The sequence below is a fragment of the Emydura macquarii genome, unplaced genomic scaffold (genome assembly GCF_026122565.2).
Source record: "Emydura macquarii macquarii isolate MOO-44397 ecotype Brisbane River unplaced genomic scaffold, CSIRO-AGI_Emac_v2 contig_1253, whole genome shotgun sequence".
Taxonomy (NCBI): domain Eukaryota; kingdom Metazoa; phylum Chordata; order Testudines; family Chelidae; genus Emydura; species Emydura macquarii.
This window is the reverse complement of record NW_027131390.1, coordinates 52,097,285-52,113,217: the sequence shown is the minus strand read 5'-3', so window position 1 is coordinate 52,113,217 and position 15,933 is coordinate 52,097,285. Positions and strand designations below refer to the sequence as shown.

The 15,933-nt window shown below is 47.1% G+C and overlaps 1 protein-coding gene across 1 annotated transcript in view; it reads right to left on the bottom strand.

Moving 5' to 3' along the window:
* The window catches only part of DYTN (dystrotelin), a 44,093-nt gene that overhangs the window by 24,931 nt on the left and 3,229 nt on the right, over positions 1 to 15,933 (bottom strand). Inside the window, exons 3-8 of the mRNA XM_067548768.1 lie at positions 6,308 to 6,509; positions 4,427 to 4,512; positions 3,980 to 4,068; positions 2,949 to 3,020; positions 2,432 to 2,595; positions 86 to 197 (exon numbers count right to left, since the gene is read on the bottom strand). Of these exons, the coding sequence (XP_067404869.1) occupies positions 86 to 197; positions 2,432 to 2,595; positions 2,949 to 3,020; positions 3,980 to 4,068; positions 4,427 to 4,512; positions 6,308 to 6,509 (725 nt within the window). The remainder of the gene's footprint in view (positions 1 to 85; positions 198 to 2,431; positions 2,596 to 2,948; positions 3,021 to 3,979; positions 4,069 to 4,426; positions 4,513 to 6,307; positions 6,510 to 15,933) is intronic.

Sequence of the window (15,933 nt, the reverse complement as noted above, 5' to 3'; positions counted from 1 at the left end):
ACACTAAAATCATGATAGCCCAAGAGCCTAACTATCCACACCAATAGGCTAAGCAAGCCGATGAGCCAGTAAAATGGCATGGTACCTGCACGCAGTACTCCATCACAGGATGTGATTTCTTGTGTGGCTTTCTGTGACGCTCAGTGAAGAAGCAGACTTGGCAAAGATCAAAATTCAGGCACTTCAGACAGCGATACCTATCAGGGAAAATCAAAAGGATAAGCCTAACCTCCAAGGACTAGGAATTTCATATAAGTGAACTGGGATACTGGAAATCAACACTAATGAATGTTTGGTGATATACATAGAGCTGGGCAGGCAATAGTTTTCCTGTTCCAAGAAAATTTGAGATATTAAACTTTTCTGTCCTAAATCAAGATAAGTCAAAATCTTGAACTTTCACACACTGAAAATCTGAAAAAGATTTTGGTTTGGGTCAATTGAAACATTTCCTTTTTGATAATTTTAAAATGTTTTGTTTTGATTTTGACCTTTTTTGATTTTTTTTTAATTATGACACTTTAAATTAAATTTACTAAAACTTTGAAACAAAAATTTATTTTGACTCAAAACTGAAACTTTCTCATTTGAAAATGTCAGTTTTTTCCCCTGGTCATCAAATTTGGCATTTTTTTGGTGAAAAATTGGTTAATCAAAAAACCCAGCTTTACTGATAAATATCTATCAATGTAAAAATGGTTTCCCATAGCTAGGGAATAGCCAAGGAGTTCATCATCAAAGCCATAATCAAGCCACTGATCAGGTGACAATGTTCTAATACTTAGAACAGCTTTATTTTTGTAGCAAATAACTGCTGCACTGAATTTCATATTGTGGAGCAATAGTTGTCCATGATACCATTTCTGTATCCTCATTATATTTTACATGCTTCAGTACATCTCTAAATACATTTCATTGTGGGCTGTAATACCACAGCATGATGCATGCTGGTGCATCAGAGCAAAGTGGGACCTTATACATTTTTCCAAAGTTAACTTGCATTATTGACTTTTAACATAAGCCACAAATGTGTAATAGTAAAAGTCCCTGTCCTGGGTTCATCAGTCATCTGGCCCAGTCCTGTATTCTCTCAGACATTCTCCTTTCACCCTTCCCATAGAAGCTATCAAAGAGGTGGGGACAGATGAGTTGCAGTTAACTCCTGGTTTGCTGGGAACCAGGCAGTAGAGCTGGGTGAAGCTTTTCTGCTGAAACTTCTTTCAATTAAAAATGCTGACTTGAGTCAACTGAAACATTTTGAGAATTTAGATCCAATTGTTTCAATAAAAAAAAATTCAGAAACTGAAATGTTTGTTTCAAGATTTTTTTAAATGTTTTGATTTTTCAATTAAAAAAGCCTTTTTGTTTCAAATTTTCCTGCAATTTTACCCCAAAACTAAAGGAAATGTTTCATTTAAAAAAAAATTTCACTTTGAATTACTTTTTTGGGTTTGCTGAAAAATTTGAAATTTTTTTTGTGCCAACTCAGAACCATTTTTCCCTGTCAATTATTTAGTTCAGCCACTGAACCAAAAAATCAGTTATTCACAGTTCCACCTGAATCCTGTCCCATTATTATTACACCAGGTGTGAGATGCAGAACTCAAACTTAGAAGCCCTGATAACAGCTAGACTAGGATAGAAAACAGTCTGCTCCCAGTATAGCCCTCACCAGACAGTTGTTACTTGTACAGTTCTTGAGATCCTTGTTGCCTTACAGAACTTGTTGGATCTTTTGTAAATAGATCTAGATAAATACTGCAGGGGAATGGTTAAAGTCAGACCATGATCTATGTTCATGAAAATATTTAAATTAATATTATGCTTTTGGCATTTATCTTTCATTTGCTTTTAAACAAAGCATATATTTTGGGCCCTAGCTATCTCATAGCATTCCTTTAATACTCTGAGGTATTTTTAGTTGCATGGATGTAAAGAATATAGTAGGCAACCAACCACAGAAAGCAAAACAATATTTAACCACAAAAATACACCATGGATACAATGTATGTAGTATAGATGTAGCTGGGTCATTCCCAGGATATTAGAAACAAGGTGGTAACTGTTGTATGTAGTGGTCTGAGGGTTATAGATGGTGAGATCTCTCAGGATGTTTTCTTTCTTGTATTTGCTCAGGAAGTATATGTTGCTGTTAAGTTTTGCTATATGGCAGCATTGGTACTGGCCTGGGGCACTGGAGACCAAAGTTCTATACCCAGCTCTGCCACTGGCCTGCTGTGTGATCTTAGGCATATCACTTTTTCCTCTCTGTGCCTCTATTTCCCCATCTGTCTTGTCTAATTATAGTGTAAGCTCTTTAAGGCTGCAACTCTCTCTAACGATGTCCATGTAAAAAGCCTAGCACAATGGATCCTGATCTCAGCAGATCTCTGCACAGTACAAATAATACTCTCTAGTAAGCATGCTGCACCTTAGCCCAGTGATGGGAAAATTCTTGCAGATGCTACATCTAACGTGATGAGTAACCATTTCAGTGGCTGATAATCTGTAACAGGTAGGAAGCCACAGGAGAAGGCCGGGTTCAGATCGTAGCCAAGCTAGGAATGTCTCTTCACCAATTGCTGAGTTCAGAACCTGGAAAAGAATACCAATCTTTAGTTCAGTCACTTACTTAAATAAAATTATTTTTGCCTCTGTCACAGCTCATGATATAGACCCTAATGCTAGATTAGGATCTGCTAGCAGAGACCACTCCACCAATGTAGAATACCACTGGCTTCAAAGGGTCTCTCCCTGGTATCTTACTATATCTACTAGTATCTTACTGAATATTCTTCTCTGGTGGTCTCAGGTTTATCAGTTAGAATCAGGAAGCAAGCCTGCCCTTTAAAATGAGGTAACCTTAACTGCAGTACTGTGGTACCCCAGCAATTTCAATGTCCGCAACATTCATGGTCACCTCCCAGAATCATCAGAATTCTACTTGCCCCATGGAAACAGCTTCGAACAGCAATCTCCACACAAGATAGAGCGCAGCTTTCCCCCACAACAGCTGGGATCTATGGCAGGAAGAAAGACAGACATCTGTTCAGAAACACCATGATAAAAGACAGCTGTTTCCACCATGCTATACTGATGTGGTGACAGAGCACAGATAGCAAAGTGTAGATGGAAAAACCATTTACTTCCTGTACTAGGAGAAAGACTGTTTCCATTCAGCCACATACCAGTGTAATTCCAAACCCGAGTATGTGTCAGAACCAGAATGATGCCTCCAGCCCAGTAATTAGATATGAATCAAGAGATTGTGCTGTCGGGCTACAGTACTGAACCCAGTAGCAGGACAGACTCCTTTTGCAACACAAGCTTATTGCATGTTTTTACTAAACACAGTGAAGTGAGAACTCCCACCTTAACCCCCAAACCTCACAGCATCTCCTATCTGGGTAGCTTCTTGGAGGCTATTCTGAGAGCTGCTGTTCTCGGAGCCATGCCAATGAGTATTGCCTGTCTGCTGTTGCTGCTGTTGGTTATTAGTTGTATTCTCATTGCCCAAAGGAGCCCCAGTCATGGACTAAGACCCCATTGTGGTAGGCCCTGCACAAACATAGAACAAAAAGAAGGTCCCTGCCCCGAAGAGCTTACACTCTAAGCAGCTCCGGACAGGAGTTCATTGCCTGCATGGAGGCCCTTTGACACTGCCAGGATTCTGCATGGGTGAAGCTCCGTGCTCATGGAAGTACATGCAGGGTCTGGCTGCCATCATCTTAGCCAAAACTCAAGCTGCAAAGGCATTAATATAAATAGGAATTTTGACTGAGTGAAGACAACAGGATTTGATCCAGCAACTGGTCTGCATGGCAGATCCTTGTGCTTACAAAACAAGAAGGGAAGTGTGGAGCAGGGCTCCATTCCATAATATTCGGGGTAACTCAGTTAGCCCTTTCACAACCATGTTACTACACTTAGTCATGTACATTTTGTACCCATTCCAAATGTGGAGTAGCAGTGACATCACCTGATGTAAGTCTGTTAGCAAGCTCCTCATGGCACTCCGAGTGATCAGGGTTCCCCTCCCATCAGGGTCAGCATAGAGCTGAAAAAAAGCTGCACAGGACAAGAGAAGACAGTTTTAGAAATCTGGCAGAGTCTGAAGATTCTTAATGCAACTTATTTCCAGCAAGAACTGGGTGCCTCATCAACAAACCACTACCAAGAATATCATCGTGTTGTCCATGACTGTTTCTGAGATGCTTACCCAAAGGGTACCATATAATAGATGGATATTACTCTTCTTATCAACCTTTTTCTTACAATAAGGTGGTAAATTTTGGTCCCATGTACTTACATTCATGCACACTAGGACCCTGTTTTCTTTTTGTGTAAAAATAAAATACATTGGAGATTTGGTCAACATTCAGTTCATAGTACCTTTGGTAATGTGTAAAGGTCTGTTTTTCCCCACCTTTGTATTTGGTAAGCAGACTGTCTCCTGAGAGTGCAATTAGGGCAGCTGCAGCCGATCTGGTTTTGATAAAACCTGTTTCAGTCCTAGAAAAAGATTAAAAAATAAAGCTAGGCATGTGAAAGCTAAAGCTACTACAGCAAGAAGTGTTGTTATATTGGAAGACAACTGCATAAGAATCCAGGTCTTTATATATGTACATGCCTTGATGTAGCATGTTATTTATTTTGTAGTGGGCAGTGCTTGGGAGCCACAGTTGTTAACCAGAGCTCCACTGTGCCAGACTCTGTACAAACACAAAACCAAAAGATTACAATCTAAGTAGATTTCACATTGTGATATCACCATCTGTGACAAGATTATGTCCCATCTGAACCCTGTGTTAAAATGTGATTCTGTTTTGAAAGATGCCTATAAAATGGCATTTTCTTACTCAATAGACCTGCTTCAGATCTGCTTATTTCACTGAAAACCCCCCCTAAGTTTTTATTATCTTTGACTCCAGCAGACCCAATACAACTGGGAGAGAAAGCTGGGTTCTACTATGTCTTATGTATCATGAAAAGAATCACTTAAGTTCTGAGGGCATAAGTGACTTAAGTAGTGTACAGGCTTTGTTCTGGCCCTTGGCACGAGGTGAGTTCCATCCACTGTGAATAAATTAAGCAATAACTTAACCTTTTTCTTACGTTCTTGACTGCTTCTGCTTATGACTGGATGACTAACTTTTTAAACTGGAGAATGATGGATAGCAACACAGGTGCTAGCAGAGGGTCAAACTGAATGACTGTTTGGGCTTCAAATTAATTTTTGCAAAACTGTCTGATAAGCCTTGTGTTCGTTAGTGAAATTTTTGCAAAAATTTCCCATCACAGTTAAGAGTAGCTCAGTACTATGGCTTATTAGTAAAACCCAGATGTCAGAACTACTTTTCCCCTGTCTAATGGGCCACTGCAGTCTGTGTGAACTCTCTCTGCTTGTCACCCTACAGTTTTGGCTGTTCTTTCCAGTCCAGTGAAGGAGGTTATCCTCTGCATTGTTCAACAGCAAATCAGGTTCATCCACCTTTCCAGTTCACCAACACTTGGTTTCTCAGGTGAGATCTGCACAGAGCAATCATAGTTCATGCCATGTAACCTAGCACTACATATCTTCAGGGCAAGGAAAGGCACCACAGATTCAACCCTTGCTGTACATAACTATTGCTCTTTTGTAGCATGAGTGAGGTTGTGCAAACACCAGCATAGCTTCTCCAGGTCTTGGTTCTTACCCAAAAAACTCACTTGTACATTTCCCTTTTTTTGTTGTTGTTGGTGAACTTAGTGCTCATTCTATTTGATAACTGGGATTAGTGGGTGAAGCTCAACAGACCTGGAGACTGATTCCTCTATTAGATTGAACAGCTGCAGAACAGGCAGCCATTGTGCAAGCTTCCTTGCACTGCTCTGCCAACATCTCTCAACCCTCACCTAGAAGCACTGTTTCTAAGGCTGAAGAGGTCATTCACCTTCCCTGCTCTTTCAGTCCCTAGCCCCTTGGCTGGGATTGCCAACAAGGAGGTTGATTCAAAATGGCAGAAATCTTGCAAAAGCAAAACAGCTTGTGAGATTTGCACCAACTTGGCTTGAAAGTTCTTGAGAACAAGTCTGCAAGATTTTGGTAGTGTCTTACCTGAATCTTAGCCCAGGTTTGAGCTTTGACCTGAACCTCAAACCTTAGCCTAAACTTAAGCCAGATCTGAAGCTGAAGCCCTCTGACGATGTATAATTTAAATAACAACACATGCCTTTTGAGCAGTGGGGAGTGGTATGTAAAAGCAGGAGGTCATGGAAATAGGTGTTACTATAGTGATGATGAAGTCACTGGTGCACTTGCTTTTACCTGTCATATATGGTAGTTAGCAGGTTCAGGGTGAGCTCAGGGGCCCGTGCATCTACCTGGCCTGGTTTATCTAATCTGACATTCTGGAATAGCTCCTTCAGCAACTGCAATAACTGCTGAGTTGTCAGGGAGTTCTGCTTCTTCCTCTGACACTGGTGGCTTGGCAGGATGTGCTGAATCAGGGAGACATCAGTCAAACCCACTGTGGGAAAACAAAGGGAGAAATTAATCAGACCCTACGTCTTTATCATAAATGGAAGCTGAACTTTTCTTAATTGATAATGCATAACTAAGACATGTCTGGAAAGCAAAGCCACTTACTATACTTGGCATAAAACTGAATGGGGAAATACCCTGCAAGAGCTCTTCTCCTGGGTTTACATATTAAGCTAACTTTTGAGTCCAATGAAGGAAAAGATCAACTGAGCTTTCACGGACCTGATATTTTAAAATGGTGATGCGGAAAAAGTCCAGGATCAATTGTTCATCCAAACTGCACATGTAACTTTTGTATGTGGGATGCAATTCGCCCCTGTGCAGAGAGCTAACACAAAGCCCATGTACCACTTACAACCTCAAAATAAGGCTTCAGTGGGATTTCAGGTTTCCTTACCCTTTGCTGTAAGTTTTCTTACAAGGTCCACTATCGTGAAAGAGAATGGGAAATGGTTTGGCCAAGAATAGTGGGGCATCCCCCTATTAGAAAAAAAGTGCCATGGGATAGTTAATGTTCACAGAGTGCAGACAGAATTCTGTTTGTTTGTTTTTTAAAAGGTCACATCCAGTTGAGATCAGGACCCCCAGTGCCAGATATAGTAGGTACATACATAATATTCTGAGACAGTCCCTGCCACTAAGAGTTCACAGTCTAGACAGACAAGGGATGGGAGAAAGAAAGTATTATCCCCCTCTTAGGAAAAGAACACCAAGACAGAGAGAGATTAAGGATTGGATTTTTAAAGCATCTTTTAAGTGATTAAATATTTTGAAATTCCCACCCAAAAACAGCTTGCCTTCAGTAGGTCTGTGGCAGAACTGGGAATTGGACCCAGAGTGCGTGAATCCTAATTTAATTGCCTTAACACACGGCTAATCTTCCACTCTGTAGTGTCTTTTGCCTTAAAGTCAATGACTGCTATTTTTGTACATTTTCAGCAACAAACTGTTTCAAGTGAGGGTGCTGGGGTATTTACCTTCATGAAAGTGACACAAAGACAACCAATTTCATATGCTTCCACTCAGTGTTAAACTTGCACCCAGAATTAAAGAGCAAAATAAATGCCCAGAACTCTACTCAGTAACACCTTACTAAGACAAAAATCCCACTGACTTCAATGAGAGTTTTGCCTGGGAAAGGAGTGCTGAATAGATCCTTTATAGTCTATAATTGATTTTGGTCTTGTTAATATTTATAGCATTAATATGCAAAATGTTCGCAAATAGCCCATGCATTTTCAATGATCCATGACTGTTTCCAATAAATCAATTCCTAAGCTACACATCAGATTTTGACATTTAACAAGAATATAAATGATATTCCATAATTATTGGCAACTTTTATGTTATGATAGCAACAGATATTGTAGTAATAATAATGCAAATTACTCCCGATCTTGCAAAAAATTTTAAAAGCTCTACTGTCAGAGTCTGGCTGGCCTTCTAAGGATAGCTGGGTTTAGCCTTGTCTGTGATTTTACAGTTATCTCCAAGCTGGACTCTTACAATTAGTGATCCCAGCTGTGGAAGGATTAGGGAGACTACCTAGAAAAGGAAGAAAATACCCTTTCTGGAAAGGGCCTGGTGAAGACAGATTGAGGAGAGCCATGGAGACAGTGTTAGTTCCTGTGGTGGGAGCTGGAAAAGGATAAAGGTCCAGGAGGCAACCTTGTTGGTTAGTGTTCCAGTGTAGGAACAAAGAACTGGGGGAATCTCAGGAGAAGCTTTGGAGCCAGGGGAGAGGCTGTATTATCCGTGAGCTTTTAGGAAAAAACACCAGGATCTTGGAGGTAAGAAGTGGCCCAGAGAAACAGCCACAGATCTAAAGGAGCAGACCTAGCTGCTTGACAAAAGGTCCCTGGACTGGAACCCACAGTGGAGGGGGGTAGATCTGGGTTCCCTTATCAACTGAGAAAAGAATGTAAAAACCCCATCTTAAGAACTATTGAGCCCAGAGTGGGGCTCAGGACTGAGCCCAGAAGACAGATTTAGGAGTAGCCCAAGAAGGGTAAAAGGATCTCTTGTTGGGACATGTGGACTTCTAGCTGGCCTTCTGGAGTAACAGAAGGTATCGGGATTGAATGTGACTTAAACAGAGGGCAAGATGTGGAGAGAAACAGGCCATCATAGGACCAAAGTGGTGATCAACAAGGGGTGTGAGAGGCAAAGATGCCTGCAGTGCCATGCTAAGGCAGCACGTAGAACTGTTTACAAAGATCTATTAAAGGGAGTTCTTCTGAATTTCAGCCATGCATTGAACCATCTTCTACTGCCATTATCTTGGAGCACTTGGGTGGCCCATTCCATTGTGCAATCTACTTCTCTGGTGGAGTGTTCTTTTTTGGTGAAGGTGCTTTTAAGTGTGTTATCGTGTGTATCCCAGATTTTCTCCTCCGGGCATATTCTGTGGTATCTGAATGCCTGGCTGTGGATAACAGATATTTTGGTGCGTTTTGGGTGATTACTGGATCTGTGAGGTAAGTGTGGTAATCTGTGGGTTTCTTGTACATAATTGTCTGCAGGGTTCCATAGCTGAAGCTGATTGTGGTGTCCAGGAATTACTCAATAGTAAGTGTGGGCAGGGCAAAGCCAGGTTCCAAAGCAAAATGGAGAACATCTGCTTCTCTTTCTGGGTTGAGTCTGCCATCCTATTGGGTACAATCTGTTTGCAAGAATACTGTTGCTGTTGTTTGCCTGGTCACTGATTTTCCAACACCAACTACTTCACATACTGAGGAGCAGGTTTCTGGGTCTAGACTCTATTTTAGTTAGTCTGGCTTCAAGTTTTAGGAGCTATTTAAATTTTTCCTCATTTTCCTTTTATTTTAACTTAGTCTATACAGAATGAGTCAAACAGATGAAGCAAATAGGGCAAAAAAATCTCCAAAGAAACAAAAACACTTTTTTTTTTTTTTTTTGAAGCTCCAGTCAAATTCACCACACCTAATAGAGGAAGATACAAATTGCACTCATGAGGCCCAGACTCCACTGGGGATTTAGGCCAAGATTCTCAAAGGTATGTTGGCACCTAACTCCCAATGGGAGTAAGGCACCTAAATACCTTTTGAGGATCTGGGCTTTTGAGGATCTGGAAGAGAAGGTTATATTTCTACTGCTGCTGTCCCTTGGGGATTCCTCTGGTCAGTCGTTTTCAGCCTCTGAGCTTCAATAAAGCCCTTTCAATGAAAGCTGTGAAAGGGATATGCTGAACTGATGGATTCCACTTAGCCACAGCCCTTCCCAGGCCCATGCTGCCCATTTCTGCTCCATGCAGAGACCTCAGTATAGGTGAGGGTCTGATTGCTTTCTGCCACCATTACCTTTCCCCGTGATCAACTTTCTAAGGGCGTTAAGCATGATTTCTGCTAGCAAAAGTTTGTACATGTAGTACCAGATTCACCCCAAATTTAAATAATTTATTGCTGCGATGGTCTGATGCTCTTCTTTCTTACTACTGAAGCTGGTCAAAATCAGGAGTGGGGAGGAATGAAACTTTCATTTTGTTTGAAAACTTTCATATTGTATTATCTTGTAATGAGAAAATTAAACAATATTTTAAATAAAGCAATGCTTGGTTTGGTTTAAAAATATTTCACATCAATTTTAGGTTTTTCCCCACTTAACACACATTTTCTCCACATTTTTTTCTTTCACTTGTTATGCTCTCTTTTTATAAAAAAATCTCTCGTTTCCCCCACTGGTCTAGTGGGAAGGAGAAAAACATGGTTACTTACCAGTAACTGTTGTTCTTTGAGATGTGATACTCATATCCATTCCAATATAGGTGTGTGCGCGCCACAGTGCACGGTTCCCGGAACTTTTTTCCCTTTAGCAGACCCTGTAGGGCCAGCTCTGGTGCCTCCTAGAGTGCCGCGCCCATGCCGCAGCACATGAGGCACTGCCGGCCCTACTCACCCTCAGTCCCTTCTTTCTGCCAACTCCGACAGTGGGGACAGGGGGTGGGTGTGGAATGGATATGAGCAACACATCTCGAAGAACAACAGTTACTGGTAAGTAACCCTGTTTTCTATCTTCGAGTGATTGCTCATATCCATTCCAATATAGGTGATTAAATAGCCCTACCTCGGAGGTGGGTAGGAGTTACCGGTGAGCTGCCCTCAGCACGGCTCTGCCGAATCCTACATCCTCTCTCGCCTGCTGAACAATGGCGTAGTGGGACGTGAAGGTGTGGACCGACAACCAGGCGGCTGCTTTGCAGATGTCCTACAGGGGCACTCTCTCCAGGAAGGCCGCAGAGGAGGCCTTAGCTCTGGGTGAATGTGCTGTGAAGATACCCGGCAGCGGCACATTCACCTGCTCCTAGCAGCACTTGATGCAGGATGTGATCCACGTGGAGATGTGCTGGGTGGAGACCGGTGATCCTTTCATCCGGTCCCCCCCCCTGCAGCGAGGAGCTGCGCCAATTTCTGAAACGGCCGTGTCTTCGATGTAACAGGCCAGGGCTCATCTTGCGTCTAGTGAATGCCATCTCCAAACCCAGACCACGCGTTCTGGGAAACACAGGGAGAGATCAATCGTGGTTATAACGAGGTTTGGAAACCAACCCAGGCTGGGAGGCCGGGCATGGGCTCCACTGCAGTTTATCCGTATAGGATAGTGTATAAGGGGGCTCCGAGGTCAAGGCCTTAAGTTGGAGACCCCCCAAGCTGAGGTAATGGCTGCCCGGAAGGCTACCGTCCACGAAGCGCGGCAGAGGGCGTGAAGTCATGTCCAAAGGGGAGGCCCCTATGAGTCTCGAGACGACCAGGCTGATATCCTCGGGAGGCACCGGGTTGCGGACCTGGGGATACCGCCTCTCCACCCCGTTGAGCACCCTGACCAACGTGGGATGGGAGAATGGGGATCTTCCTGCTAGCGGGTAATGGAAGGCCAAAATAGCTGTCAAGTGGACCGTCAACGAGGCCAGCACCAGACCCCGGAGTACTCCGGGGTCGCCTGCGGAGGCAAGAGGCTGGCGGAATGCCCCGGGACTCCGCCCAAGAGGTAAACCATGACCACTAGCTTGATACACGACCTGTGTAGAAGGGTCCCTGCTGCCCAGCAGGAGTTGTGGGACCTGCACCGAGCAGGCCCTCCTACCTCCGTCAGCCACAGAGCCTCCAGGCTGTGAGCTGCAGGGAATCCAGGATCGGATGCAACAGGCAACTGTGGTCCTGGGAGAGATAGTCATGCCGCCTTGGGAGCCCCATGGGCAGGGCGAACGAAAGGTCCAGCAGCATGCTGAGCCAGTGTTGGCTCGGTCAGGCCTGAGCAGTGAATATAACATCCGCCCTGCCCTGTTTATGTTCAGTAAGACCTTTGGCAGGAGTGGAGTGGGCGGGAACACATATCTGAGGGTACCCGTCCCATTACTGATGAACGTATCTGAAAGCAATCCAGTGTCAAGACCCCGGTGCAAGCCGAGCCTTGGCACTGTGCTTTCCCAACCGACACGAACAGATCCGGTTGGGGGACACCCCACTTCTGGAGGGTCGCAGTCACTATCCCTGAGTGCAGCGACCAGTCGTGGTGGGGTAGAAACGACCTGTTGAGGCGATCTGCCTCGTCGCTCTTCATCCCCATGAGGTGAGAGGCAGTCCAGCAGAGTCGTGCCTCATGGCAAAGCCTCACGGACGGGTAGTTTCCTCGCAGAGAGGCCGGGTGGGCGCCCCTCCCTTCCTCTTCATGTGAAATGGCTGCAGTGTTGTCCGGCAGTGCCTGCACCACTCTGCTTGTCAGGGATTGGAGGAACAGCCTGCACGCTAGGCGAATGGCTCTCAGCTCCCCCACGGTGACCTGCAAGCACTTTTCCTCCACCGACCAGAGCCCCCGAGTGCTCAGGTTGGCACCCATGTGGGCTCCCATCCCACATACGAGCCGTCAGAGCTTAAGGTGACCGACGGGATCAGTTCCGTGAAGGGAACGCCCTTCCCTACTGCCCTGGGGAGTCTCCGCCAGTCCAGGGAGGCTAGGGCAGGTGGGGAACTGGACCACCCAGTTCAGTGGGTGTTTGCTCGGCACATATACTGAGGCCAACCATGCCTGAAGCGGCCTGTGCCTCAGGCGAGCTAGCCTCACTATGTATGTGCAGGCTGGCATGTGGCCTAACAGCCGTAGGCAGTGCCTGGCTGTTGTCATGGAGTATCGGTGCAGCTGGGAGATGATAGTGACCAGCACCTGAAAACATGGCTGACGCAGGAAGGTTCTGGCGTGGGGAGCGTCCAGGGTGGCCCCAAGGAACTCTATGCATTTCACTGGAGTCAGCGGACATCTGTTCATTTATGAGCAGACCCAGCCTGCTGCACATGGAGCAGCGTAAGATGCGCTGACCTGCACTGGGAAGCTGGACCTACCCCCTATCAACCAATCGTCCAGGAAGGGAAAGATTTGCACACACTTTCGCCTGAGGTGGGCCGCCATTACTGCCATGCAAGTTGCGAACATCCTTGGAGCCGAAGATAGGCCAAGGAGCAGGCTGTAAATTGGTAGTAGGAGCCAGCCCCTGTTGGCTCCGAAGGATGGACCCATGAAAGTATGCGTCCTTGTAGGGCGAGGGCGGCATACTAGACTCTTGGATCCTGGCATTCTGGATAGATTGCTGCACCTCCTGGACAGGCCTGATGGTAGCAGCCATGAACACATCCTCATGGAACTTGCGAGGGCTATGGCCCTACCCATCGCAGCAGCAGTGTCGTTTGACGTTTGGAGTGCTGCCTTAGCCAGCGTGATTCCTCCATGCAGGACGGCGGAAGCCAACCTCAATGTAGGGGCCCCGCTATTGGGCAACTCCTGGGCAACTCTTTCAGTGGCGCCATGTGGCCCCCGGAGACTGCCTCGTCCAGGAAGAGGTAATAGGACTATCGAGGCAAGGGTGTCTCCATGGGGTCCGACTCCTCAACCGAGGAGTGGTGTTTATGGGCCTCAGACTGTGCCAGGGCACGGACTGTACCCCTAGTAGCACTTTTTGCCGCGTGCTTGGACACACTGAGGGGGCGTTGGCTGTTCCGATGACTGCCCCCCCGTGGGACCCGAGCCGCCCCACAGGCGGTTGTCCTAGGTCCCGGGTGCCTTGTCCACGTTGGGGACCATGCTTCCGCTGCCTACCGCTGATGGGAGCTCCAAAGAGCCCCTCAGCCTTGTGGAGAGTTGCAGTAGGGCGTGGAGTCCCAGTGCCGCGTGGACCCGGGTGCCGCATGGAGCTGCAGCACTGTTGCAAGCTCCGGCCCCTCTTGGGGCTGCGATGCCGGTAGAGCCCCACTGCCAGCGGGAGCCCCGCTGCCGCCAGGGGTTCCAGCCTCATCTGGGGCTGCAGAGCCGGCGGAAGCCCAGCTGCTGCCTGGAGCACCAGCCCCGCTTCGGGCTCCGGAGACAGCGGGAGCCCCACTGTCGCCTGGGGCTCCGGCCCCGCTTGGGGCTGCGGAGCCGGCAGGGAGCGCAGAGCCGGCGAGAGCCCCACCACCGCTGGGAGCTCCGGCCCCACCTTGGGGTGCGGAGCCGGCTGGAGTCCTGCTGCTGTTGGGGGCTCCAGCCTCGCCTGGGGCGCGGAGCCGGCGGGAGCCTAGCTGCTGCTGGGGGGCTCCGGCCCCGCCCAGAGCCAGAGCCACGGAGTTGGCTGGGGGTGCCAGTCAGCTGGAGCCCTGCTGCCGCCGCGTTTTCTTTCGCTCCGGCCTCTGGGTGCGGAGCCGGCTGGAGCCCAGCTGCCACCGGGGGGCTCCGGCCCCACCCACAGCCACAAAGCGGGTGGGGGGGCGCCAGTCAGCTGGAGCCCAGCTGCTGCTGTGGGCTCCGGCCCCGCTTGGGGTCAAGGAGATGGCGGGAGCGCCGCTGCCGCTTTTTTTTTTTTTTTCTTCTTTTGCTCCGGCCAACTGGGTGCGGAGCCGGCTGGAGCCCAGCTGGCACCGGGGCTCCGGCACCACCTTGGGGGTCCGGTGCCGGGCGAGCCTGCTGCCGCCAGGACCTCTGGTGCTGACCCACTGGGGGAGCGTCCCCGCTCTACCCCTGGTGGCCGCCTGGCAGGAGATCTTCCTCCCTGTACTGGGGATCTCCACCAGGAACCCACACCCGGGACCCCAGCCCCTTCTCCCTCCGCGGGGGTGGGGGGGGCCGAGGTGGCATAGGCCGGCCAACAAGGCTCATGCCGCCAGCCTCCGCGTTGGCAGGGGCACTCTCCCACTCCGAAGAGTCAGGGGTGGACCCCTGCACAGAGATGCAGACCCGGAGGGGACTCGACGGGTTGTGGCTGGTGCATCTCTGTCCTCGACCCTGCCCGTAACCACAGCGCAGGGGAGTGTCCGCGCTCCATGCGCTGTCCTTGTCCTCGGCACCGGGGATGCTGCTCCATCGAGTGGAATCCGGTGCCGACGGTGTGCTCCGCACCGAGGGGGAGCAGGACGACCCGGACACAGAGCGGAGCGCTGCGCTAGGAGCAAGGCTTTAACCTGATCTCTCTGTCACTGTTTAAAGCCTTGCATATCTTATTCTTGTCTGCTGTCCCCCCAGGCACTTAAGGTACCGAGGGGGGGAGACGGGGGTGGGGGTTAAATCCAGGCGGCTGGGACAGAGCCCGGCCACCTTAAGTCCGTCAGGGACTTCTTCCTAAGCTACAACACTTAACAACTACTTAAACTAACTAGGTACTTTGATTAACAAAGAGATAAAAGAAGGGGAATGGCACTTGCAGGGAGCAAGTGCTAGTTCCATCCGACAGTCACGGGCGGAAAGAAGAGACCGAGGGTGCGTAGGGCAGGCAGTGCCTCATGTGCTGCAGCATGAGCGCGGCACTCCAGGGGGCACCAGAGCCGGCCCTACGGGGTCTGCTAAGGGGAAAGAAGTTCCAGGAACCATGCACTGTGGCGTGCACACACCTATATTAGAATGGACATGAGCAATCACTCAAAGATAGAAGTAAGTTTTGCTCAACTTCCTCTTACTCCATTTTTTAAATTTTCCATTGAAAAGTCAAAGTTTAAAAAAATCCAACTTTTATATTTAGCTTTTCCAATGGAGAAGAAAAAGGGGGTGAGGGAGAGGAACTGAGGAAAAGTAGGTATTTTCCTGCTATGTTAAAACAAGTTTTAAATTTTCTCATTCCTTTTGAAATTTTTTCAAACAAAAGTTTACTCAAATCCAAATTTTCTGCAGAAAATCTTGTTTTCAGTGAAACCCCATTTTTGATGATTCTGTTGAAAATACTTTGAACAGTTCTATATGGACTTATTTTATAACACCACAAATGGGAATAATGATACCTATCCATGTCACATCTGTGTTGAGAGGCTTTGGGAAATTATTTAGTTACTAGAAAAGGTAGAATTTGAGCTCTACTCCTGTTCAATTGACTCAACAGTCATTCTGAGCAAGACAATTCACCCCTCTCTCCTTCAGTTTCTCAATCAATAAAATGGGGATAA